Genomic DNA, 27219 nt, shown 5'->3' on the forward strand with positions numbered 1-27219 from the left:
CATAGTTAGCAATACAGCTACAATCTATGCAACCTGAAAGAATCATACGAATTGGCCACAGATTTCTCTGCATTATTAAATAAATGGACTTTACAGCTAATCTGAACAACAAATGATAAGCACATGCCAGCTGTAAACAAAGTATCAGACTCCCAACATCTGACGCCACATTTACAAAAGCACTGTCAGGAGCTTATTTTGACAGGCATCATTTGTGGCCAATTGGTAGAAAACATGGTTAATAAAAAATAGATATTCAGATGCATTTTTTCCCAACAGCTGTGTAAACAGTGTATGAAAACTAGAACAGCAGACAAACATGCTTGCTACACATAGTGAATTCATTTAGCTACATGCCAATAAAAAATTAGGAGAACTATAGCTCACTATAGTAAATAGCAAAACCAAACCAAATGCAGTCTCTGTGATCAAAGTTTGTAAATACCAGTTTATTCTAGTGCAATTATTCTGAAGAGGTGGAAAGAAATTGGATACTACAAAACATCTCACCATTTCGCTCAAGCAAGTGAGGGTCAGAATGTTTCTTGCCTATATCTGCAAAGGAGCGGACAATAGGTATGCGGTTACTCAGTTTCTTCTCACTCTGGTGATGGTGCTTTTTCAGTAGTGCTTCCCGCACTTTGTCTCGCATGGTCTCATCCAACTGTTCAGATGCTATCATGTTGTCCAGTACCATATCTGTAATACAAATACAAGAGCAAGCAAGGAGGTAGAGAGCCAAAAAAGCAAGCGAGTAGAAAGGCAGAACATGCAAAAAAGTGAGGTAACAAAAAAGAAAACAGGAGCATGAGCATCAGGTATAGCAAGAAAGCAAAAGAAGCATTAGAGAAAGATTAAGTGAAAGAAGGCAAGAGTCAAAATTTAACTTTTAAATGCAACTACCAAACTAGATAAAACAAAACAACACTCCCTCTACATATTTCAGGTAATGGGAAAGGAAATGTTCTCCAAAGTTTAGGATAAGCAACTGAAATTTACTATTCTACTAGTAGTTCATATTATCTTTTTAAACTATCAAATACAACTTGTAATTGTTCACATTCTCATACGGAGGAATACATTTGATCAAGGAACGAATATAAAGGGGAAATGAGGACATAAAACAATTATATCCAGTTTAATATAATGAAATTCCTTGACATCACATTAAACTAACAATTTAATTCATATTTAATCTGAAAGCTCCAAATTGGTGAAACAACAGGAGCAACCTATTCAATACACTGCAATTTACATAAATAATAAAATGACCTCAACTTTTTACAATCTATATTAATGACTTGGATGAAGGGACTGAGTGTAATGTAGCCAAATTTGCTGATAATACAAAGATAGGTGGGAAAGCAAGTTGTGAAGAGAACACAAAGAATCTGCAAAGGGATATAGATGGGCTAAGTAAGTGGGCAAACATTTGGCAGATGCAGTATAATGTGGGAAAGTGTGAGGTTATCCACTTTGGTAAGAAAAATAAAGAAGCAAATTATTATTTAAATGGAGAGATTAGAAAATGCTGTAATACAGAGGGACCTGGGGGTCCTTGTGCATGAAACACAAAGTTAGCATGCAGATACAGCAAGTAATCAGGAAGGCAAATGAAATGTTGGCCTTTATTGCAAAGGGGTTGGAGTATAAAAGCAAGGAAGTCCTGCTACAACTGTACAGGGTACTGGTGAGACCACACCTGGAGTACTGCGTACAGTTTTGGTCTCCTTATTTAAGGAGGGATATACTTGCATTGGAGGCAGTTCAGAGAAGGTTCACAAGGTTGATTTTTGAGATGAAGGGGTTGACTTATGAAGAAAGGTTGAGCCTATACTCATTGGAGTTTAGAAGAATGAGAGGTGATCTTATTGAAACATATGATACTGAGGGGGCTTGACAAAGGTAGATGCAGAGAAGATGTTTCCCCTCATGGGGGAATCTAGAACTAGGAGGCATAGTTTCAGAATAAGGGGTTGCCCATTTAAAACTGAGATGAGGAGGAATTTCTTCTCAGAGGGTCATAAATCTGTGGAATTCTCTGCCCCAGAGCGCTGTGGAGGCTGGGTCATTGAATATATTTAAAGGTGGAGATAGACAGATTTTTGAACAATAAGGGAGTGAAGGGTTATGGGGAGCGGGTAGGGAAATGGAGCTGAGCCCAAGAGCCATGATCTCATTAAATGGCGGAGCAAGCTCGAGGGAACAAATGGCCTACTCCTGCTCCTAGTTCTTATGACCTAACCTTTCTTTGAGAATGGCTTAAGTCAGACTCATATTACTAGGCAGCTGTGGTACATTCAATTCAAAACTTTCTCAACAAAGCTACCATTCTAGTACAGGAAACTTTGGTTTATCCGGAGGTTGTATGTCCGGAAACCTCGATCTACCGGCAGAAATCAGGAGCCGTTTTGTTAGGTTTGTTTTCTTCTCGTGGCTTTGTTTTCAACAGTCGGGCTCTGGAAAGTCTCTCTGAAGCTGTTGCTAAGCTACAGAGACACTTCCAAGGTACGGGCCGACTGTTTACAAGCTGTTGCTAAGCAACAGTGTTTGTTGTCAGATACGGAGATGAAAACCTCCGTATGCTTCAACATTAACTTTGTATGTCTGGCAGTTTTGATAGATCGGCAACAGCTCGGTCCTGTCGGTGCCCGATATAACAAAGTTTCCTGTATTCATGGTTATAAACAGTTAATTTTAAATTTAACAGTAGTTTGCTAAAGAATTATGCTAACTGCATAATGCCCGTCAAAGAAGCAGTAAAAGTGAACACACAGCATGTGATCATGTACAAACCTGCTATTTCCTCTGTGGTGCTAGCTCTCATGTCCAGCATGACTGTTCCATTTAATATGCAGCTTCTCAACTCAAACAGACTATGTAAAGAGAGGGTAGCTACATACGGTTTACTCCATCGCTCCCCTCCATCTTCCACATCCTCCTCAAACTTCAGCCATCTGAGATGAGAAACAGGTCAATATATCCATATGTTTAATACTGATTTATATTTGAGGTAGCTATGCCATGAAAAGGAGGCACTCAAAAAAAGATGGTTTGAATATTTACTCTAAAGATCAAATGACAATTAAAACAGTTAATCAAATGACAATTAAAACAGTTCCATGATTAAAATATGTATGCATTAGATCAGCTGCAGTCACTTATAAAAAGATATAATAGTTATGTTTCAATTATTACTGCTTGGCTCACACACCACCAGGAGGGCTATGGTGATCGACAGATTAAATCTTTCAACGTGTTGAGCTTCAACTCCAGATATAGAGATATAGATAGGCATGCACTCACGCACACACACACGCATGCATGCCCCCACACAACTTCAGCATTCATATTAGTCACTATTGTTAATAGTATTTATCTCGAAAGCTGTGTCCACCTCAAAGATGTCCTCAGCCAAGTGTGAATGTTCAACAGCCAATGAACATTGCATTTTATTGAGCTAAAGCAAATTGAAGAGACCAGAGACCGATGCATAAATAACACTCAGGAAAACAGTGAGGTATGAATGGGGAAGGACAGCACAACTTGAGTTTTGTAGATAGGACAGTTGCATGTACAAGAGGAAGAAACCATGGACACAGTCCCTTTGTTAATTTAACACCAAGTTCACAGCTGTAATACACCAAATCTCATTCCACTTTGGCTGTGCCGACTCCTCAGCGATCCACTCAAGTTGGCAATATGGCAGTGGTACAATGTTGTTTTCTCCATCTTAAGAGGATTGAATACAATGTCCCGATCAAATATGCACCATTACATTGCAATGTTAATTTAAGCCACCCTTTACGTACCTACTGCCATAATCCAACCTGTTAGGTTGGTAGTCAATATAGGTGCAGCCTGGTTATACCAGTTACACAATTTTGTGCAACCAGTAAAACCCGCCTGGTGCAAGTGAAGCAACATCAGATACTCCACTTACACCACCAGATCATTAATAACAAGAGCATAATGGCATCATGTTGGTGGACTGCACGTGAGTGGGGTATAATTTATAATTCCTACATTACAACAGTGACTGCACTTCAAAAGTACTTCATTGGCTGTAAAGTGCTTTGGGACGTCCTGAGGTCGTAAAAGGCTCTATATAAACGCAAGTCTTCTTTCTTTCTAAGTCCTTTCTTCTTTCTTTCTATTTTGATATAGATTTCAAAATGCTAAAAGATTACATTAAAATTAAACCTCTATAAAGTATGACTGAGTATCAATAGTTGCCTATAATACGCTTTATCTAACAGTCTAAGTTGCACAACTGAAGGATAAGACCAAAGTTCAAATCAGGCAGCCTGCAGTGGAAAATGTGTGGGACATTTTCTTCATGAGTCATGGCATAGTTCCTGGGGTTTGGGGACCTATGACATCTGAAGCGTCTCCCTCGAAGACATGGAATCTTAAATACTCACTGAGTCCATCCATCCTGTACCTATTTCCCGATGTTCAAGCACACAGCACGTCATTTCTAAAACTGCAACCACGAGGAATAGGTGTCTAGCTTTGCTAAGGGATGAGCTATGGTGGTAGCTGATTTAAAAAGGGACAGGCAAGTAAACTGAACCTGCAATTTTTCAGTCATCTGACTGCTTTTGCTATTTTGGCGTGTTTTTTTTCCTCCTGTCGGCACTTAAGATTCTCATGAGCCTTTGCACTTTTTGTGCCCCAGTACCATTACTGGCACCAGTAATAGGGTTTGGACAAAGTGAAAGATCTACGGATGGATACCAGATAGGTCAGGCTGCCAAGAGATGCACTGCCCATCTGAAGGGGCCATCACACCACATCTGCAGAGAGAGTCCCAGACATCACTGATAGACAATGCATGCAGAGACTACTGTTAAAGATAGCTGGGACAGCAGATCAATGACACCACTAAGATATGTGAATGGCTGACTAACTTTCATGCTGGATGCTTCCTTGAAAGCACCCCAAATTACAATGTTTCATGCAGTGCCACTGAAACCATCATATAATGTATGCCTCTTTTACACATTTAATTCTACCAGGGTTAAATTCTACTTTTGAAATATTCCATCCTACTATTGATGTACATCATTTCAAAAATGGAGTACAATTGCCTTAACTAGAATTTATGATGTATTTTTTTCCAAACTCATTAAAATTTCAGATGAGGTAACTGTTCTACATTTCCTGGTTACATTAAGCACTGAAGTGGAAAGATCATTGTTTAGCTGATAAAGAAACTCAATGACAGGTGGTGGAAGGCATTATTTGGAGGTTGGGTATGGGGACGTGCTCATACATCCAAGGTTTAATACTGGTCATGATTGGCAAGCAGCTACTGCTGGCGTTCCACACTGATGAAATCACCAGTCAACATGTATACAAATAATTACACACATAGAATTTACAGTACAAAAACCGGCCATTCGGCCCAACTGGTCTGTGCCAGCATTTAACCTCCACACGAGCCTCCTTCCAACCCCCTTCATCTCACCCTATCGACATATCCTTCTACTTCATTCTCACTCATGTATTTATCTAGCTTTCCTTTAAATGCATCATTATCCTATGCATTTCTGAATGCTTACTATTTTTATCTTAAGACGAAAGAAACAGATTTTAGGAAGGGTCAAGTAGATGGATATTAAGGAGGGTCTTAGAGACAACGGAGGGATTTAGGGAGGTAATGCCAGAGCATGGGGCCTAGACAGCTGAAGGCATGGCTACCAATGGTGGGGCGAAGGGAGGGGAATGCACAAAATGATAGAGTGAGAAGAAAGGAGAGCTCAGGGAAGGGGGTTGTGGGACTGGAGGTGGTTACACCAATAGGGAGGGGTAAAGCCATGAAGTGATTTAACACAAGGATGATAATTTTAAATTAGAGGCATTAGGGGACCAAGAGCCAATGTAGGTCAACAAGGACAGGGGCGATAGGCGAGTGGGATCTGATGTGGGATGGGATAGGATATGGGCAGTAGAGTTTTGGATAAGCTGAAGTTTATAGAGGGTGGAGATAAGAGGCCACCCAGGGGAGCATTGGAATAGTCAAGTTTAGAGAAGACAAAAGCATGGATAAGTATTTTGCCAGTTGATGGGCTGAGGCAAGGGCGGAGGCAGGTAATGTTACGGAGGTAGTAAGACAGTATGATGGAGATGATGAGGGTTGGAAGCTCAACCCAGGGGTGAATAGGACGACAAGATTGTGAACTGTCTGGTTCAACCCAAGATAATGGCCGGGGAAGGAGAAAGAATCGGTGACAAGGGAACGGAGTTTGTGGAGGGGAGAAATTTGATGGCTTCAGTCTTCCCAATGTTTAACTGTGGGGAACTGTGGCTTTTCAAAGCCTGGATAGCGGACAAGTTTTCCGACAAGAGAGGCTGTTTTCCTGGCCAACGTCAGGTCACTGGAGAACAAAATGGATGAGATCAAACTGGATCTCTCCACACAGAAAAGGACAAAGGAATGCTGCGCCATGATCTTCACAGAGACCTGGCTGAACAACGGCATCCCTGACACCACCATCCAACTAGAAGGACGCACGGTCTTCCGCGCCGACAGAACTGCAGACTCCGGTAAGAGCAAGGGAGGCGGTTTGTGCATTTACACTAACAATGCCTGGTGCACTAACATGGATATAATTGATAGATCCTGCTCGGCTGATTTGGAATTCCTCATGGTAAGGTGCAGACCCTTCTACCTGCCTCGGGAATTCACGGCTGTTATCATCACTGCGGTCTACATCCCACCACACGCTAATGCCAAACTAGCACTGAAGGACCTCTACAGGGCCATCAGCGAACAACAAACTGCGCACCCAGACGGAGCTTTTATCGTCGCGGGGGACTTCAACCACATAAACCTAAAAACTGTACTACCGAAATTCCACCAGAATGTCCCCTGCCCCACAAGAGGGGAGAACACACTGGATCAAGTCTACACGAGCATTGTAGACGCTTGTAAGGCCATTCCCTGCCCCCACCTTGGGAAGTCTGACCACCTCTCCCTGTTTCTAGCCCCGGCATACAAACCGCTCATCAAAAGAGGGAGAACATCAGTGAGAGCAGTGAAAGTATGGCCAGAGGGGGCAGTATCGGAGCTTCAGGACTGCTTCGAAGGCACTGATTCAGAATCACAGAAACCCCACAGTGCAGATAGAGGCCATTTCGGCCCATCGAGCCTGCACCGACACATATCCCACCTGATCCCCGTAACCCCTACACCAACACATATCCCACCCTATCCCCGTAACCCCACGTATTTAATCCCCCTAACACTAAGGGTCAATTTATCATAGCCAATCATCCTAACCCGCACATCTTTGGACTGTGGGAGGAAACCGGAGCACCCGGAGGAAACCCACGCAAACACGGGGAGAATGTGCAAACTCCACACAGACAGTCACATTTGCCCATAATGACATCGAGGAATACGCATCCACAGTGCTATTCTACATCAACAGCTGCGTCGAGGTCGTCACGACCCATAAAAATATCAGGACATACCCCAACCAGAAACCCTGGATGAACGGAGAGGTCTGCTCACTGCTGAAAGCACGCGACGCAGCATTTAAATCTGGCGACGCGGCGGCTTACAGTGCAGCTAGGACCAACCTAAAAAAGGGTATCAGGACTGCCAAAAGGAAACAGACACTGCGGATAGAGGATCACTTCCGCAACAACTCAGACCCCTGGCGCATGTGGCAAGGCATCCAGTCCCTCACTGACTACAAGGGCAAAAACACCAGTCCCCCGGTCAGCGATGCCTCCCTTCCGGAGGAGCTTAACAACTTCTACGCTCGCTTCGACAGGGACAACAGGGAGCCGGCTACCAAAGCCTTGCCACCCCCGGAAGACCAGGTGCTCACTCTGTCGACCTCCGACGTAAGGGGTGTTCTACGCGGAGTGAACACATGAAAGGCTGCTGGACCGGATAGCATCCCTGGACGGGTACTCAAGGAATGTGCTGATCAGCTGGCTGATGTCTTCACCGCCATCTTCAATCTGTCATTGGCCCAGGCAGTAGTCCCTACATGCTTCAAGACCGCTACCATTATTCCTGTGCCAAAACAAACGGCTGTGACGTGCCTGAACGACTATCGACCTGTCGCACTCACACCCATCATAATGAAGTGTTTCGAGAGACTGGTCTTAGCCCACATCAAAGCCAGTGTTCCTGCCTCCCTTGACCAACACCAGTTCGCCTATCGTGCAAACAGATCAACGGAGGATGCAATCACAACTGCTCTACACGCGGCACTGAATCACCTAGATGGAAAGGAGACCTACATCAGAATGCTGTTCATAGATTACAGCTCAGCATTCAACACTATCGTCCCCAACAAGTTGGCCACCAAACTCCAAACTCTTGGCCTGAACACTTCCCTCTGCAACTGGACCCTGGACTTCCTAACAAACAGACCCCAGTCTGTCAAATTAGGTAACCACACCTCCCCCCCCGACCCTGAACACAGGATGTGTGCTGAGCCCCCTCCTCTACTCCCTCTTCACCCACGACTGTGTGACTGTTAATGGTTCCAACACCATCATCAAGTTTGCGGATGACACCACGGTAGTAGGCCAGATCACCAACAACGATGAGTCAGCCTACAGGGAGGAGGTCCAGCATCTCGTGAAGTGGTGCGCCGATAACAACCTGGCCCTTAACACCAAGAAAACAAAAGAAATCATTGTGGACTTCAGGAAGTCCAAAGGCGGAAGTCACACCCCCATCCACATCAATGGGGTTGTGGTGGAAAGGGTGGACAGCTTTAAGTTCCTCGGAGTCCACATCACAGAAGACCTCTCCTGGTCCCTCAACACCTCCTCTCTGGTGAAGAAGGCCCAGCAGCGCCTATATTTCCTAAGGAGGCTGAAGGGATGTAATCTGTCACCCCTGATCCTCTCTAACTTTTACCGCTGCACTATAGAAAGCATCCTGACAAACTGTATCACAGTATGGTATGGCAGCTGTAGCTACAATGACCGGAAAGCCCTGCAGCGGGTAGTCAAAACTGCCCAACGCATTACCGGCACCCGGCTACCGACCATAGAGCACATATACCAGAAACGCTGTCTACGGAGGTCACGGTCCATCATCAAAGACCCTACCCACCCCAGCCTGTTCGCCCTCCTGCCATCTGGGAGACGCTACAGATGCATTCGAACCCGTACGACCAGATTTAGGAACAGCTTCTTTCCCAGGGCTGTCATCCTACTGAACTCCACAAATAAACTCTAAAGCCTGCACATCTGCCAATGCACTTTATTATGGTTATATTTATGTTAATATACTACAAGCCAAATGTATGTTGAATGTTTAAATGTCTTAATCCAAATGTACACTCTCGGAAGCCGCAAGCCTACATTTCGTTGTACTGCACTTGTGCACTAACAATGACAATAAAAGTTGATTTGATTTGATTTGATTTGATCTGTAGCAGGATTGAGCGAGATGGTGGAGAGGTAGATCTGTAAGTCACCAGTATACATACTGACCCCATGTCTAGGGATGATGTTGCCAAAAGACAGCAAGTTGATGAGGAAGGAGGGGAAGTATAGATCCTTGGGGGACTTCAGACGTAATGGTGCGAGAGTGGGAAGAAAAGCTATTGCTGGAAAAGCTCTGGCTATAATTGGATAGTTAAGAGTGTGGCCAAGCGAGGACAATCCCACGGAGCTAGATAACGAATGATAGGAGGATGGTGTCATTAACCATATCAAAGGCTGCAGAAAGGCTAACAAGAATAAGAAGATATAATGCACTATGGTGTCAGTCACAGTGGATGGAATTTGTGGCTTTGGTTAGGGCTATTTCAGTGCTTTGTCGGGGACTGAATCCTGATTGGAGAGATTCAAACATGAAATTGCAGGAAAGATGGGGGTGGATTTGGAATGTGATGTTCAAGAGGAGGGGAGCAGGACGACGGCAGCTTGAAAGGGACAACAACAATACCTCAAGTAGAGGAACCTATTTACAATGTCAGCATGGGGACCAGGAAGTGAAGTTAGGTTGTCAGCAGTTTAGTGAGAATGGGATCAAAGGAGTAGGATGAGGGTGTCATGGACAAGGTGAGTTCAGAGAGAACTTGAGGGGAGGTAGGTGAGAAACTAGTTAGAAACAGGGATAGGGAAAAGTCGAAATTGCTTCGAGATCATGCACTTGGCCATATAAGATTGGAATCAAGTTGCCCCTGGAGCAGCTTTGATAATCCGAACTCTGAGCCAGTAAAGTCCACAGTAGTCCATGGCATGGTTGATGGTTGATCAGCTAGACTGGCTCATTAAGGGGGTATAATGGGGTATTCCTATCATGTGGCAAGAAGCGGAGATTCTTCCCTCTCACCTCTAGATAACCTGCAAGCCAAAAGTCAAATGAGTAGGGAGGTCTTTCTGTGCAAGTAGCAGGAAGCTCCTTTTGTCTATTCTATGGTTTCTTTCAGTCGGAACTTATTTTTACTTCCTATTGTTTTCTAGTGAGAAAAAGCAACAAAACTGTGAAGTAGGAATTATCAGTATAGTCGAGAAAGACAACACATTTTTTGGAAACCAACTAAAAAAAGTTTCAAGAGTTACCAAGATTGATTTTTGATTAATTTATATGAACCAGTTGAAGTTACTCAAGGAAATTACTAGGATAAAATTACTTAAATAGGGAACGGTGGCGTAGTGGTAATGTCACTGGGCTAGTAATCCAGAGGCCTGGACTAATGATCCAGAGACGCGAGTTCAAATCCTACCATGGCAGCTGGGGAATTTAAATTCAGTTAATTAAATAAATCTGGAATAAAAAGCTAGTATCAGTAATGGTAACCATGAAACTATCGGAATGTCGTAAAAACCCATCTGGTTCACTAATGTCCTTTAGGGAAGGAAATCTGCCGTCCTTACCTGGTCTGGCCTATGTGACTCCTGACCCACAGCAATGTGGTTGACTCTTAACTGCCCTCTGAAATGGCCTCGCAAGTCACTCAGTTGTAACTAACCGCTACGAAACAAAATACTAAGAATGAAACCGGACGGACCACCCAGCATCGACCTCGGCACTGGCTACAGACACGGCAACAGCACACCCAGCTCAGTCAACCCTGCAAAGTCCTCTTCACCAACATCGGGGGACTTGTGCCAAAATTGGGAGCGCTGCCCACAAGCAACAGCCTGACAGTCATACTCACAGAATCATACCCTTCAGCTAATGTCCCAAACTCCTCCATCACCATCTCAGGGTATGTCCTGTCCCACCTGTTGTATCCGTGTGTTAATAGAGACACGGAAGGCAGGAGTTGGTTTCACAGGTGTTTACTGAACAAAGTCTGGAGGTCAACTAACAGATACAAGACAATATACAGGCTTATATAGCCCGAGTGGCCATTACCGGCATTACAGTACACAGGGGGCTCTTAAAGGCACATACACCACAATTCCTCCCCTTTTAGACAACCAGTACATAATATTTTAAGTAATCATTAATTAACATGTTACAAGAACAATAATCCACACATTTGCTGCAGTTAATCAATTATAAGTCAGTCTCTCTGGAGGCTTCCTGACTCGGTCCGGATAACGCCTCGGTGGTGTAGTAGTTTCTGGTGGTGCAGTAGGTTCTTTTGGCAAGGCTGATTCGGCTTGAATGCCAGTGTCGGGTTCATCTGGTTCCAGTATCACCGGATCGGAGGTAGATACTATGGGTATCTCTACTTCATCATTAGGGGTATAGAGTTGTGGTGTAGGTTGTCCCTTTTCGGATGACTCTATGATCTGGTCAGCATGGCGCCTTATTATGCTTTCTCCAATGTCCACGGTATACATCAGCGGTCCCAGTCATGTGCAAATAGTTCCAGGCTGCCATTTCTCGGTACGGTAGTCCCGGGCCAAAACTTGTTGACCTATCTGGAAGGTTCTAGTTGGCCTTTCATTCATGCCTTGAAATTGCCGGTTCTCCACGTCCCTTCTGATGTTTTGCTTGATCAAATCCAGCTGGCATCTTAGGCTTCTATTGAAGAACATCATGGCGGGAGTTTGGTTTGTAACCACATGTGTTGCATTCCTGTATGCAAACAAGAAGTTATCTACCTTATGCTGAAGTTTTATGTCTTCATTACCCATGGCCTTTATGACCTTCTTGAAGGTCTGGACAAACCTTTCAGCCAATCCATTGGTGGCGAGATGGTATGGGGCGGACGTGTAGTGCTTAACCCCATTGTTTTTTAAGAACTTCCTGAATTCTTCAGACACAAATTGCGGTCCATTATCAGAACAGATCTGTTCAGGCAGCCCATTCCTGGCAAATATGGTCCTTAATACTGTGATGGTTTTTTCCGTGGTGGTGGAGGACATCTTTATTACCTCCGGCCACTTGGCGTGTGCATCAACCGCGATTAAGAACATTGAGTCCATAAATGGACCAGCAAAGTCGATGTGTGCCCATTGCCATGGAGATGAGGGCCACTCCCATGGATGTAGAGGGGCTTGTGGTGGGGCGTTTTGGACCTTCTGGCATCCTAGGCAGCTCTTGGTCATTTCTTCGATGTCTCCATCGATACCTGGCCACCACACAAACGCTCTGGCTAGGTTCTTCATTTTCACTCCACCCAGATGCCCCTCGTGAAGCTCCTTTAGCACTTTATCCTGGAGTTTGGGTGGAACCACCACTCTGGATCTACACATCAAGGTTCCTCGGCACACTGACAGCTGTTCTCTTCTTTGCGAGAATGCTGGCAACAGTGGTTCGCCATGTGCTGGCCATCCCTTCACCGTTAAATCGTAGACTCGTGAGAGAGTCGGGTCATTTCTCATTTCCTTTTCAATGGCAGAATTTGTTACTGGTAGACATTCCACTATGGTTGAGTGGAACATCTCCACTAGGTCTACTGTAGGTGCCTCTTCTACCGTTGGCAACGGTAGGCGCGATAAACCGTCAGCATTCCCATGCTGTTTTGATCCTTTGTATTCTATGTCATATTGGTGTGCCCCTAGGAAAAGGAACCACCTCTGTACCCTTTGCGCTGTCATAATGGGAACACCCTTTTTAGGGTTGAATATGGAGACGAGGGGTTGATGGTCAGTCAACAAGGTAAATTTTTGTCCGTGTAGGTAATGGTTGAATTTCTTCACTCCCCATACCAGGCTGAGTGCTTCCCTGTCGATCTGGGCATAGTTACGCTCAGCTGAGTTCAATGAGCGTGACGCAAAAGCTATTGGCCGCTTCGAGCCATCAGGGAATCTATGCGATAATACCGCTCCTACGCCGTAAGGGGATGCATCGCACGCCAGTCTGATCGGCAGTGATGGGTTGTAATGAGCCAAAACTTCCTTGGACATGATCAAGCCTTTGCATTTATGGAAGGCACGTTTACAGTCTTCGCTCCATTTCCAAATTACTCCCGTTTGTAGCAGTTCGTTAAGAGGGTGCAGAAGAGTTGACAAGTTCGGTAAAAATTTATGATAGTAATTTATCAATCCCAGGAACGACCTTAATTGTGAGACATTTTCAGGTGCTGGGGCTTTTATGACCGCTTCAATTTTTTCAGGTGACTTATGCAACCCTTCCTCGTTAATTATGTGGCCACAATATGATATTTGTTTCTGGAAAAATTCACACTTGGGGCGATTTGCTCGTAGGCCCCGTTCTCTCAGCCTAGTGAGCACCTGCTCCAAATTGGCAAGGTGCTCGTTGTCGTTTTCTCCTGTTACAAGGATGTTGTCTAGGTAGCACTGAGTCCCCGGAATCCCTTGGAGGACTTGCTCCATAGCTCTTTGCCAGATAGCTGGAGCTGATGCTACTCCGAAAACCAGTCGATTATACTGGTACAGGCCTTTGTGTGTATTTATCGTGAGATACTTTTTAGAGGCCTCTTCAACCTCCATCTGCAGATATGCCTGTGCCAAGTCAATTTTGGTGAAACGTTTCCCTCCGGATAGTGAGGCGAAAGTGTGAAGGACCGGGTTTACAGTCACCTTGAAGTCCCCACAGATGCGAATTTTTCTCTGTTCTTCAGATTTATCATTATTCAACGTTTTCTTCATGACCGGGACGATGGGTGTTGCCCACTCGCTCCAATCTATCTTGGATAATACGCCTGCCTTTTCCAAATTCTCCAGCTCTGCCTCGACTGCTGGACGAATTGCGTATAGCACCGGCCTTGCCTTAAAAAACTTGGGAATTGCCACATCTTCCACTTTTATTGAGGCGGTGATGCCTTTCAAGGTTCCTAGTTTCTGTTGAAACACTTCCTTGGCGTTGGCCAAGATGTCTTTTAATCGTTCAGGTATGACGTCATCATCATTTTTTTTCTTACTGGTCACCGTCAGTGCCTGAATGGAGTGCCAGTCTAAACGTATCTTCCTGATCCATTCACGTCCCAACAGCGGTGGACCACCATCTTGCAGAACGTATAAATATAACTTCTGTATTTCCTAGCCGTTGTATACAACAGGCACCCTTATTTTCCCTTTGGGGTATACTTTCTGCCCCGTATATGTTTTCAATATAATGGATGTGTCTTTCAAAGGTATATGCGGAAATAGCCGCTCGTAATCCCGTCGACTTATGACGGTCAGAGCTGATCCTGTATCTAGCTCCATTTTAACTGGGGACCCCGCTATCGTGAGGGTAACCCAAATGGTCTGGTAATCTTCTTTGGCAATTACATTATGTAATTTGAGACAGCTTAGTCTCTTGTTTCCGGAGTCGCTATCGCTCTTCTGGTCTTCGGAGCTACTGTCCGTCATCATTTGTACCTTTCTGTACTTTTCCTTATTGATTTTCTTCCTGTCCGTGGATTTTTTTGTGTCCAGATCGGCATACACATGCAATGTGTCCAATCTTTCTGCATTGCCTGCATGCTTTGTCCTTGAACCAGCAGTCCCTCTGGTCATGGGTGGATCTGCCGCAGCGATAACATCTCTCGAAACCCTGTGTCATTTCATGGGTGCCGAAGTCCTGTGTCTTTTGCTGTATCTCTGCAGCTCCTCTTGCGGCTGCTTCGTATGATACAGCCATACTGAAAGCCTTGTCTAGTGTCAAATCTTTCTCTGAAAGTAGCCTTTTCTGTGTTCCTTCACTTAGGAGACCGCAGACGAATTTGTCTCGAAGAGAATCTGCCAGTCCTGCCCCGAATTGGCAGTGCTTTGATAGCTTCCATAATTCGGTGAGGTAATCAGCGTTACTTTCATTCTTGTGCTGATTCCTCTTGAAGAATTTGAATCGTTCCGCAATCAGCAGCGGTGTTGGGTTTAAGTGCTCCTGTAGGGTATCAACAATCTCCTTAAAATTCTTGTCCTTTGGTTTGGCTGGAGTGATTAAGTTTCGCAACAGCCCGTATGTCCTTGCACCCATTAGATTTAGAAGTACTGATGCCTTATCATTTTCTATTCCATTTGCTGTGCAATATACCTCCACTCTTTCCACATATGTGGTCCAATCCTCTATATCATTATCGAAAGCATTAATATTGCCAGCCTTAGGCAACCTGAAAAAAAAATGGCGCCTCCCGCACTTTCCTTTCTTCCCTGCAGAAAAAAAATGGCGCTTCCCGTGCTTTCCCGCCGCTGCTGCTGCTGACAACGCTGTTTTCCGCGGTTTTTATTTACAGGTAGAGACTCGTTCCCGCCGGACTCTCTGGGACTTTTCCCTCCCTCTGCTTGGTCCGAACGCCGACCTGCTTTGCAGCGCCGACCGTCTCCCGAGTGCTCCCCCCTTCTGTCTCTGTTTGCCTCCGCCTTCGCTGCTCGGCCCCGCTGCAGAGCCAGCCGATGGAGCCCCAGCCCGCCGCCCAGGAAGGATTATTGCAGTACCTGCCACCAGCTCGGCTAGCTGGTGAAACCACAGTTTTTTTTTTTGTTTTTTTTTTCTTTCTTGCTTTTCTTCGACTTTCGTCTGAGGAATCGATCTCCTTGAGGTGCTGCCGAATTGCAGGTAAGTCCGTTTCCAATTCGTCGCCACTGTTGTATCCGTGTGTTAATAGAGACACGGAAGGCAGGAGTTGGTTTCACAGGTGTTTACTGAACAAAGTCTGGAGGTGAACTAACAGATACAAGACAATATACAGGCTTATATAGCCCGAGTGGCCATTACCGGCATTACAGTACACAGGGGGCTCTTAAAGGCACATACACCACACCATCGGCAGGACAGACCCACCAGGGGTGGTGGCACAGTGGTATACAGTCGGGAAGGAGTGGCCCTGGGAGTCCTCAACATTGACTCCGGACCCCATGAAGTCGCATGGCTTCAGGTCAAGCATGGGCAAGGAAACCTCCTGCTGATTACCACCTTCCGGCCCCCCTCAGCTGATGAATCAGTACTCCCGCACGTTGAACACCACTTGGAAGAAACACAGAGTAGCAAGGGCACAGAATGGGGGACTTCAATGTCCATCACCAAGAGTGGCTCGGTAGCACCACTACTGACCGAGCCCTGAAGGACATAACTGCGAGTCTGGGCCTGCGACAGGTGGTGAGTGAACCAACACGAGGGGAAAAACCTACTTGACCTCGTCCTCACCAAGCTACCTGTCGCAAATGCATCTGTCCATGACAGCATTGGCTGCAGTGACCTCCGCACAGTCATTGTGGAGACGAAGTCCAATCTACTCACTGAGAACATCCTCCATCGTGTTGTGTGGCACTACCACCGTGCTAAATGGGATAGATTCAGAACAGATCTAGCAGCTCAAAACTGGGCATCCATGAGGTGCTGTGGCCATCAGCAGCAGCAGAATTGTATTCCACCACAATCTGTAACCTTATGGCCTGGCATAGCCTCACTCTACCATTACCACCAAGCCAGGGGACCAACCCTGGATCAACGACGAGTGTAGAAGAGCATGCCAGGAGCAGCACCAGGCGTACCTAAAAATGAGATGCCAACCTGGGGAAGCTGCAACACAGGACTACATGCATGCTAAAAAGCGGAAGCAGCATGCTATAGACAGGGCTAAGCGATCCCACAATCAACGGATCAGATCAAAGCTCTGCAGTCCTGCCACATCCAGTCGTGAATGGTGGTGGACCATTAAACAGCTAACCGGAGGAAGAGGCGCCAAGAATATCCCCATCCTCAATGATGGTGGAGCCCAGCACGAGTGCAAAAGGCAAGGCTGAAGCGTTTGCAACCAACTTCAGCCAGAAGTGCCGAGTTGATGATCCATATCGGCCTACTCCAGAGGTCCCCATCACAGAAGCCAGTCTTCAGCCAATTCGATTCACTTCACGTGATATCAAGAAACGGCTCAGCGTACTGGATACAGCAAAGGCTGTGGGCCACGACAACATCCCGGCTATCGTGCTGAAGACTTGTGCTCCAGAACTAGCCGCGCCTCTAGCCAAGCTGTTCCAGTATAGCTACTGGCATCTATCCAACAATGTGGAAAACTGTCCGGGTATGTCCTGTCCACAAAAAAAAGCAGGACAAATCCAACCCAGCCAATTACCGCCCCATCAGTCTATTCACAATCAGCAGCAAAGTGATGGAAGGTGTCATCGACATTGCTATCAAGCGGCACTTACTCACCAAAACCTGCTCACTGATGCCCAGTTTGGGTTCTGCCAGGACCACTCGGCTCCCGACCTCATTACAGTGTAGGAATCGCAAAATTGAACTTTATATTATAAAGGGTCAAATGGCAGAAGAGGCCATGATTTTAAAGACTGTTTTAAAAGAAGCCTAGGAAAAGGAGCATTCAAAATGGCCACCAGACCCCGTGACCAACTTATTGAGACACTTTAAAATGGTTCCTGCAGTCCTCAGACAGCTTTGTGGATTCAGCCCACAGTAAGTTCTGGAAGCCGTTTCTGAGAGAACGATACCAGACACCCACATATACATATAGATTGGATGCAGATCCAGTCAAGATCGGCCTGTAGATAAAGGCCATCTAAATGTTTACCCAGACAAAAGGGAACAGTTTCATATTCATGAGAAGAGCATCAAGGACCCGTTAAGGACATCACCAGGACATTAAAAACAATGAAGGTCATTCCAGACCAGAGATGGCCCGTTACCGGCCATCCAAGAACAGTTTAAAATATAATAACTACCCCGTTGTGCTCCCAGCCCGCCAAAATTAAAACAAAAGACTAACCTGATTTGGCGCGAGATAAGGGCTTCTGATGAGAAGTATATCTGGGAACCCAGGGGTAGGAAGAAAAGCGGTGATATACCTATCAATTCATCCAATAAAAAGCGACGAGTTAGGAACGTAACTAAAGGTTTTTATTGACTAAATAACAGAGCCCACCCTCGTGGGTGATCGGGTCCAACAAGGAGGAATACCAGCCAGTCGACTACCTTTATACCTGGGCAGGTAGGTGGAGCCATGGGCGGAGTCGGAGGTGGTCAGCCCAGGTATAACAGCGCGACAAGAGGCGACCTCGTATCGTGATACAACAGTGATAACGGTGATAACAATACAACAGTGATAACTATAGTGTAACGATAAAAGTGGTTTACCACATTCACCCCTTGTTTAGATTTGAGTCCAGCGGGGTGAAGTGTACTACCAGTTCTGGTATGTCAGTCTGTCCGGAGGCCTCGTAAGCCTCTCCGATCGTCGCAGCGGCGGTGCTGCATTATCCGGTGTTAGTGCTGGTGTCTGCGTGGTCGGTGAAGGCTCGTGGGGTTCCGGCATGCCGTCTACCTGGGCTGGAATTGGGGGGGTGGTGGGGGGGGGTAAAGGTGGTGTCTCCGGAGTGCCCGAGGGTGCGAGGTCTCGTAAGGAGACAGTGTCCTCCCGCCCGTCTGGGTAAGCCACGTAGGCGTACTGGGGGTTGGCGTGCAGGAGGTTCACCCTTTCGACCAGGGGGTCTGTTTTATGGGCCCTCACATGCTTTCGCAGCAAGACGGGCCCCGGAGAGGTCAGCCAGGTTGGTAGAGTGGTTCCCGTAGTCGACTTCCTGGGGAAAACAAACATTCGTTCATGGGGGGTGGCGTTAACGGCAGTGCAAAGTAGTGACCGGATGGAGTGCAGCGCTGTCGGGAGGACTTCCTGCCAGCGGGAGGTTGGGAGGCCCTTAGACTTTAAGGCTAAGAGGACGGCCTTCCATACCGTCGCGTGCTCTCTTTCCACCTGGCCGTTCCCTTGGGGGTTGTAGCTGGTGGTCCTACTTGCTGCAATACCTCTCGCTAGTAGGAACTGACGGAGTTCCTCGCTCATGAAAGAGGAGCCCCGGTCACTATGTATATAGTTTGGGAACCCGAACAAGGCGAAGAGGTCGTTCAGGCATTTAATGACCGTGGTACTGGTCATGTCTGGGCAGGGGAAGGCAAAGGGGAAACGGGAGTACTCATCAACAATGTTGAGGAAGTACACATTACGGTCAGAGGACGGGAGGGGCCCCTTAAAGTCGATGCTCAGGCGCTCGAAGGGGCGGGTGGCCTTGATCAGGCTTGCTCTGTCCGGCCTAAAGAAGTGCGGTTTGCACTCGGCGCAGGTCTGGCAGTTCCTGGTTATGGTCCTGACCTCCTCGATGGAGTAGGGCAGGTTGCGGGCCTTAATGAAGTGGTAAAGTCTGGTGACCCCGGGGTGGCAGAGGTCGTTGTGGAGGGTCTGAAGTCTATCACTTTGCGCGCTGGCGCATGTAATTCGTGACAGAGCATCGGGGGGTTCGTTCAGCTTACCTGGCCGGTACAAGATATCATAATCGTAGGTGGAGAGCTCGATTCTCCACCTCAAGATCTTGTCATTCTTGATTTTGCCCCTCAGCTTGTTATTAAACATAAAAGCGACCGAACGTTGGTCGGTAAGGAGGGTAAATCGTTTGCCTGCCAGGTAGTGCCTCCAGCGTCGTACCGCCTCCACAATCGCCTGGGCCTCCTTCTCGACCGACGAGTGTCGGATCTCAGGGCCCTGTAGGGTCCTTGAGAAGAAGGCCACCGGTCTCCCCTCCTGGTTAAGGGTGGCGGCTAGGGCGAAGTCGGATGCATCGCTCTTGACTTGGAAGGGGATGGACTCATCCACTGCGTGCATAGTGGCCTTGGCAATGTCTCCCTTAATGAGGGAGAAGGCTGCGCATGCTTCCTCCGTAAGGGGGAAGGATGTGGACTTCATGAGGGGTCTGGCTTTGTCCGCATAATTGGGCACCCATTGGGCATAGTAGGCGAAGAGCCCCAGGGTTCTCTTAAGTGCCTTAGGGCAGTGGGGGAGGGGTAGCTCCATGAGGGGGCGCATTCTTTCGGGGTCGGGGCCGATGAGTCCGTTCTCTACTACACAGCCAAGGATGGCAAGGCGCGAGGTGTTAAACACACATTTCTCCTTATTGTAGGTGAGGTTCAGCCGTTGGGCTGTACGGAGGAATTTCTCCAGATTCACGTCGTGGTCCTGCCGGTCGCGGCCGCAGATGGTGACGTTATCTAGGTAGGGGAATGTGGCCTGCAGTCCGTTCTGGTCAACCATCCGGTCCATCTCCCTTTGGAAGACCGAGACCCCGTTGGTGACACCGAAGGGGACCCTAAGGAAGTGGTATAGGCGCCCATTCGCCTCGAAGGCGGTGTACTGGCGGTCCTCGGGGTGGATAGGGAGTTGGTGGTAGGCCGACTTAAGGTCGATGGTCGAGAATACGCGGTATTGTGCAATCTGATTGACCATGTCAGATATGCGGGGAAGGGGGTATGCGTCCAGCTGGGTGTATCTGTTTATGGTCTGGCTGTAGTCGATGACCAGGCGATTTTTATCGCCGGTCTTAACGACCACGACCTGGGCACGCCAGGGGCTGTTGCTCCCCTCGATGATGCCCTCCTTCAGGAGACGCTGCACCTCAGAGCTAATGAAAGCTCTGTCCCCAGTGCTGTACCGCCTGCTCTTGGTAGCGACGGGTTTGCAGTCGGGGGTGAGGTTAGCGAACAGGGAAGGTGGCGGCACCTTGAGGGTGGATAGGCTGCAGGTGTTACGCGGTGGGCGGTTTAACCTTCGCTGGTTGTCGACTGTGAGTGGGGGGAGGGGTCCACCGTATGCTAGGGTTACACTTTGGAGGTGGGATTGGAAGTCCAGCCCTAGTAGGACGGCAGCGCAGAGCTGGGGGAGGACGAGGAGTTTAAAGTTTTTATACTCTGTACCCTTAACCGACAAGGTCACAGCACAGTAGCCGCTAATGTCCGTGGCGTGGGACCTCGATGCCATCGAGATTCGGTTGCGCGTTGGCAGGACAGGGAGGGAGTAGTGGCTCACCGTGTCTGGGTGGATGAAGCTCTCCGTGCTTCCGCTGTCGAACAGGCAGGTCGTGGCGTGGCCGTTTACTTTGATGTCCATCATCGACTTGGACAGGTGGTGTGGGCGGGCTTGATCCAGAGTGACGGAGGCTAGCGTGTAGGTAAGCGAGTCGTTGTCGTCTGCGGGCGAGGCGGTCGTCGGGTCCGGGGGCCCGGTGGCAGTCGGGCGTGGTGGGTAAAACGGCGTCTCCCACGAGGTAGGACAAAATGGCGGAGAAGATGGCTGCCCCCATAACTCACGTGTGGGGATACTGGCCTCAGTTGCCGTGAAAGAAGATGGCCGCCCCCACAGTTCGCATGAGGCACTGCTGGCCTCTGAAGATCCGCTCCTGCAGGCCTTAGAGAAATGGCCTTTCTTCCTGCAGGTTGTGCAGGTAGAGTTCCTGGCTGGGCAGCGCGACCTCGGGTGCTTCTCCTGGCCGCAAAAGAAGCAGCCGGCGGCCCGATCGCGGGTGCCCGATGTCGGAGCCGGTACCGGGGGTGGCGGGCCCGGTCGGGTCCGGGACGCCGACGCTGAGGTAGGTCCCGGGGGCGGCGCTGCGAAGGGTATTGCGGTAGGGGTCGGGCCCGAGTCCCAGGGTCGCGAGCAGTACCTGGAAAACGCCTCCTGGTCCTGATGGGCCACCTCCAGGGAGAGAGCGAGGGCTTCAGCTTTGTCCAGGTCGAGGTCTTTAGCTTCAAGCAGTCTTTGCCGTGAGTAGTCGGACCGTAGGCCTTTCACAAAGGCATCGCGGATATTATCTTCCGTATTTTCAACAGCCGTCACCGCTTTAAAGTCACAGTTCCTGCCGAGTGCTCTTAGCGCCCGTAAAAATTCAGCTACAGACTCTCCTGGCTGTTGCGGGCGGGATCTTAGGAGGTGCCTGGTGTACATGTAATTTACCGGGCTGCGGTACTGCTGTTTCAGTAGGTTGATAGCGGCCTCGTACGTAGTCGTGTCCTGTATGAGTGCGTATACTCTCGGGCTCGCTTGGGCGTTCAGAAGTCTTAGTTTGGATCTCTGCGGGGCGCCGGATTCTTCCAGGTAGGATTCGAAGCAGTCCAGCCAGTGTTTGAAGTTGAGGGCTGCGTTTGCTGCCTGTGGGTTTAGATCCAGGTACGGTGGTTTGAGGGCTTGCAGCCAAGCCGGCTGGTGTGGCTGTGCTTCTGGGAGGGCTTCTGGCTGGCCAGTAGTAGACATCTTTAAAATTTAGTCAATAAAATTGATATACCTATCAATTCGTCCAATAAAAAGCGACGAGTTAGGAACGTAACTAAAGGTTTTTATTGACTAAATAACAGAGCCCACCCTCGTGGGTGATCGGGTCCAACAAGGAGGAATACCAGCCAGTCGACTACCTTTATACCTGGGCAGGTAGGTGGAGCCATGGGCGGAGTCGGAGGTGGTCAGCCCAGGTATAACAGCGCGACAAGAGGCGACCTCGTATCGTGATACAACAGTGATAACGGTGATAACAATACAACAGTGATAACTATAGTGTAACGATAAAAGTGGTTTACCACAAGCGGTTATCGTGGTGCTACCATCGTATCGGTGGCGTCATTGCTAGAAGAAGGAGAAGAAGACGGTTCGAGCCGGCGTCCCGCTCCGGGGTAAAACATCGGGAGATCATCGACCAACCCCGGGCCGTTGACGAAACGGGAGGCCATTTACCCACTCCGGCTCGGGAGAAGAGACAATAAAAAACTACAGAAGAAACGATGGGGGCCAGCCCGAGGCTCCTCTGACCGGGGTCGAGCAGACGATCCCCGACCTCGCCGACATCCAGACCAGCCAGTGTCCAGTCGTCCCCGACCCCCACCTCAGGAGAGAGGTGTGGCGCAGCTCGCTGGGGCTCCACCAACCACGTGGAGACAAGACGCCTGAAAGGATCAAACGCAGACCTGTTTCAAAACCTTACACTGCCTAGTTGGATTGGTGAGCATGTTTCTGGCCCTTCATAATCAGATCTAGATAGGTTTAAGGGGGTGGACATTTAAGGGTATAATTAACATGAGTTGTTGCCCCTCGATGTTCCATGTTTCCCCATTTCATCATGATTTTTGTAGAGTATAATATGCCTGTATTTGCCTCAGTTACTATTGTGTCGTTATGATTTGTTTGTGTTTTTCCCTCCCATGAATCCTCTTATTTGCTTGCATTTGATTTGTTTTACATTATGCAATAAAATTCCATTTCGTTTCATCAAACTTGGTCCATAAGAGTTTTCTCTACATTGTAGTTCCTGCCCCAAAGTCCAGAGTACAGAATCTAAGGGGCGAGTGGGTCGAACCACTCACGGTTTTACTGTGCAAGAGAGAGAGGCCTCTAGAGAGAGAAACCTCTGCGATCAAAAACCCCTTACAACAGCCTTGGTCCAAACATGGACAAAAGAGCTGAATTCCAGAGGTGAGGTGAGAGTGACTGCCCTTGACATCAAGGCAGCATTTGACCGAGTCTGGCATCAAGGAGCCCTAGTAAACTGAATTCAATGGGAATCAGGGGGAAAACTCTCCACTGGCTGGAGTCATACCTAGCACAAAGGAAGATAGTTGTGGTGGTTGAAGGTCAATCATCACAGCCCCAGGACATTGCTGCAGGAGTTCCTCAGGGCAGTGTCCTAGGCCCAACCATCTTCAGCTGCTTCATCAATGACGTTCCCTCCAACATAAGGTCAGAAATGGGGATGTTCGCTGATGACTGCGCAGTGTTCAGCGCCATTCACAACTCCACAGATAATGAAGCAGTCCATGCCCGCATGCAACAAGACCTGGACGACATTCAGGCTTGGGCTGATAAGTGGCAGGTAACATTCGCGCCACAGAAGTGCCAGGCAATGACTATCTCCAACAAGCGAGAGTCTAAGCACCTCCCCTTGACATTCAATGGCATTACCATTGCTGAATCCCCCACCATCAACATCCTGGGGGTCACCATTAAACAGAAACTTAACTGGACTAGCCACATAAATATTGTGGCAACAAGAGCAGGTCAGAGGCTAGGTATTCTGTGGTGAGTGTCTCACCTCCTGACTCCCCAAAGACTTTCCACCGTCTACAAGGCACAAGTAAGGAGTGTGATGGAATACTCTCCACTTGCCTGGATGAGTGCAGCTCCAACAACACTCTCAAGAAGCTCAACACCATCCAGGACAAAGCAGCCCACTTGATTGGCACCCCATCCATCGCCTTAAACATTCACTCCTTCCACCACCAGCGTACCGTGGCTGCAGTGTGTACCATCTACAAAATGCACTGCAGCAACTCGCCAAGGCTTCTTCGGCAGCACCTCCCAAACCCGCAACCTCTTCCACCTAGAAGGACAAGGGCAGCAGGCGCATGGGAACACCACCACCTCCAAGTTCCCCTCCAAGTCACACACCATCCTGACTTAGAAGTATATCGCCGATCCTTCATCGTCACTGGGTCAAAATCCTGGAACTCCTTCCCTAACAGCACTGTGGGAGTACCATCACCACACGGACTGCAGCGGTGGCTCACCACCACCTTCTCAAGAGCAACTATGGATGGGCAATAAATGCTGGCATTGCCAGCGACGCCCAGATCCCATAAACTAATATATAAAAAAAAAAAAATTTAATTCTAGAAGATATAAACAACTTTTAAAAAATATACTTTGTATACTGAAGAGTCCTTTCTAGCTCTTCCAAACCATTAACTGCAATATAAATTGCCTTTATTCACAAAACAATGTTAAATGATTACAGTACAAATGGATTTAAGGAAAACTCAAGTTTTTAATGCAGAATTATAAAATGAGGTTTGTTGATCAGCAGCAGAAAGAATTCTTAGTGGTCTCCAAATCTCTCAGAACACTCTTTTGGTGACAGGTAACAGCCCTTCCTTTGAATACCATGTAACGTTACAAGATTTAATACTATTCTGTGCATTAGTGGGCACATTCCCCGTGGAACAGTAAAATACAAAAATGTAAGCACCCTCCCAAGGTAACCCGAAATTAAAATGAAACAAAAGTAATAAACCCCTGCTATTGTAATACTAGCGCTTACCGGGCTGTTTCTTTCCACTCACAATCTACTCCGTCACGGAAGCAAAGTTCATCCAGTTCTGTAAAGAGATCATGAGGCATGTGCTCCTCATCATCATCCTCTATTCCCAGGATAAACTGGACACGTTGAGATGGGGTATCTGCATTTTTTTGAATAAAATAAAATCAGGTTTAACTACTGCATTTGTTCAATAAACTAGTGTTGCTATTCTGTTTTTTTTAAATCTGAACATGCTCTTCTAAATTTTAATGATGCACATCTGGTTAACACTGCACTTTATACAAGAAGGCCCACAGACGTAAACTTCCTGAAAAAATTAAGATGTATGGACTGCAGCTTGACACAAGAATTTGTCGTCACAGGTGAAAAGTTAAAGTAACTTCCTTGTTATTTCCCACACTACTTTAGAAATAATATAGATTTTGACAACTATGTTGTCACTATAAAGAAGGTTCCAAAATATACTAAATAGATACCCTGGAAGTGCTTCGAAACAAATATGTCAGTAATCTGTACAGGAGCTGAATAAAATTTATTGTACAATGGATATTGAAATACAGGTTTTTAAAATGTACTCTCCCACCATTCCAGGTTGCCTTGAGATATACAACATTCAATGATGGCGGATCAACGGTTAATGTGCGGTGAGGACTCTGCCTTTTGAGTTTCATTAATCAGCCATCAAAAGCTGCGTCTCCATTTGTAACTCTGCAGATGGCCATGCATAACCAAAAGTGAAGCAAATCATATTACAGTAAACTCTTTCGTATCCGGCACCAACGGGACCAGGATGGTGCCGGTTGATGAAAAATTCTGGATAACAGAGAGGTAGGCAATGTTTAACACAAAAAAAATAAAAACCACCAACTAACTCGGCCACCGCGGGAGACTCGGACTCGGCAAAACGAGTGCTGGATGGATTCAGCAAGATTACCGGTTATCTATGTTGCCGGTTATTAAAGAATTCCAGATGATTAAGTGCTGTTTAAACAAGAGTTTACTGTATCTACTAAAGGGACAGAATATAAAAAGCATTGCATGAATAGACCATGTTATGCTTCATTTATAGAATACTGCTACTTTCAAAAGTGGCTTTAAATTTTAAAGGTTTATATTGTAGAGTGCTTCACTAGCAGCAGAAACAAGCAGAGTTGATAATCAATAGAGTCTTTATATTGTACTTATCTCCTAGAAGTTTTGCACCCTAAAGTCGAATTATACTATTGATTGACATGGGTGAGATGACTTAATCTAATAATGTTCATTGCTTTATTTTATAAGCTGGAGTGCCCGGCGGTGCCGAGGCTTTTTCGAGGGCATGTTGTTGTTGGAAGAGAGAGCGACTGGGGGGGAAGAGAGAGAGCGACTGGGGGGGAAAGAGAGAGAACGACTGGGGGGGGGTTAAAGAGAGAGAGCGACTGGGGGGGAAGAGAGAGAGTGACTGGGGGGGGAAGAGAGAGCGCGACTGGGGGGAAGAGTGAGCGCGACTGGGGGGGAAGAGAGAGCGCGACTGGGGGGGGAAGAGAGAGCGCGACTGGGGGGGGAAGAGAGAGCGCGACTGGGGGGGGAAGAGAGAGCGCGACTGGGGGGGAAGAGAGAGCGCGACTGGGGGGGGAAGAGAGAGCGCGACTGGGGGGGGGAAGAGAGAGCGCGACTGGGGGGGGGAAGAGAGAGCGTGACTGGGGGGGAAGAGAGAGCGCGACTGGGGGGGGAAGAGAGAGCGCGACTGGGGGGGGAAGAGAGAGCGCGACTGGGGGGGAAGAGAGAGCGCGGCTGGGGGGGAAGAGAGAGCGCGGCTGGGGGGGAAGAGAGAGCGCGGCTGGGGGGGAAGAGAGAGCGCGACTGGGGGGGGAAGAGAGAGCGCGACTGGGGGGGAAGAGAGAGCGCGACTGGGGGGGAAGAGAGAGCGCGACTGGGGGGGAAGAGAGAGCGCGACTGGGGGGGGAGAGAGAGAGCGCGACTGGGGGGGAAGAGAGAGCGCGACTGGGGGGGAGAGAGGGAAGAGAGAGCGCGACTGGGGGAGAGGCG

General features: G+C 47.7%; 1 protein-coding gene across 11 annotated transcripts in view; it reads right to left on the reverse strand.

Annotated features, from left to right (window-relative positions):
• The window catches only part of LOC147117517 (sodium bicarbonate cotransporter 3-like), a 288206-nt gene that overhangs the window by 126146 nt on the left and 134841 nt on the right, over nucleotides 1–27219 (reverse strand). For 9 of the 11 annotated variants that reach the window (XM_085988558.1, XM_085988561.1, XM_085988566.1 and 6 more), the window contains 3 exons: nucleotides 25192–25330; nucleotides 2797–2957; nucleotides 511–699 (listed from right to left, as the gene is read on the reverse strand). In XM_085988558.1, the coding sequence (XP_085844684.1) occupies nucleotides 511–699; nucleotides 2797–2957; nucleotides 25192–25330 (489 nt within the window). The remainder of the gene's footprint in view (nucleotides 1–510; nucleotides 700–2796; nucleotides 2958–25191; nucleotides 25331–27219) is intronic. The other 2 variants (XM_085988562.1, XM_085988560.1) reach the window with 1 other exon arrangement.

The sequence above is a fragment of the Somniosus microcephalus genome, chromosome 5 (genome assembly GCF_052327205.1).
Source record: "Somniosus microcephalus isolate GS21.2 chromosome 5, FLI_Smic_1.0, whole genome shotgun sequence".
NCBI lineage: Eukaryota > Metazoa > Chordata > Chondrichthyes > Squaliformes > Somniosidae > Somniosus > Somniosus microcephalus.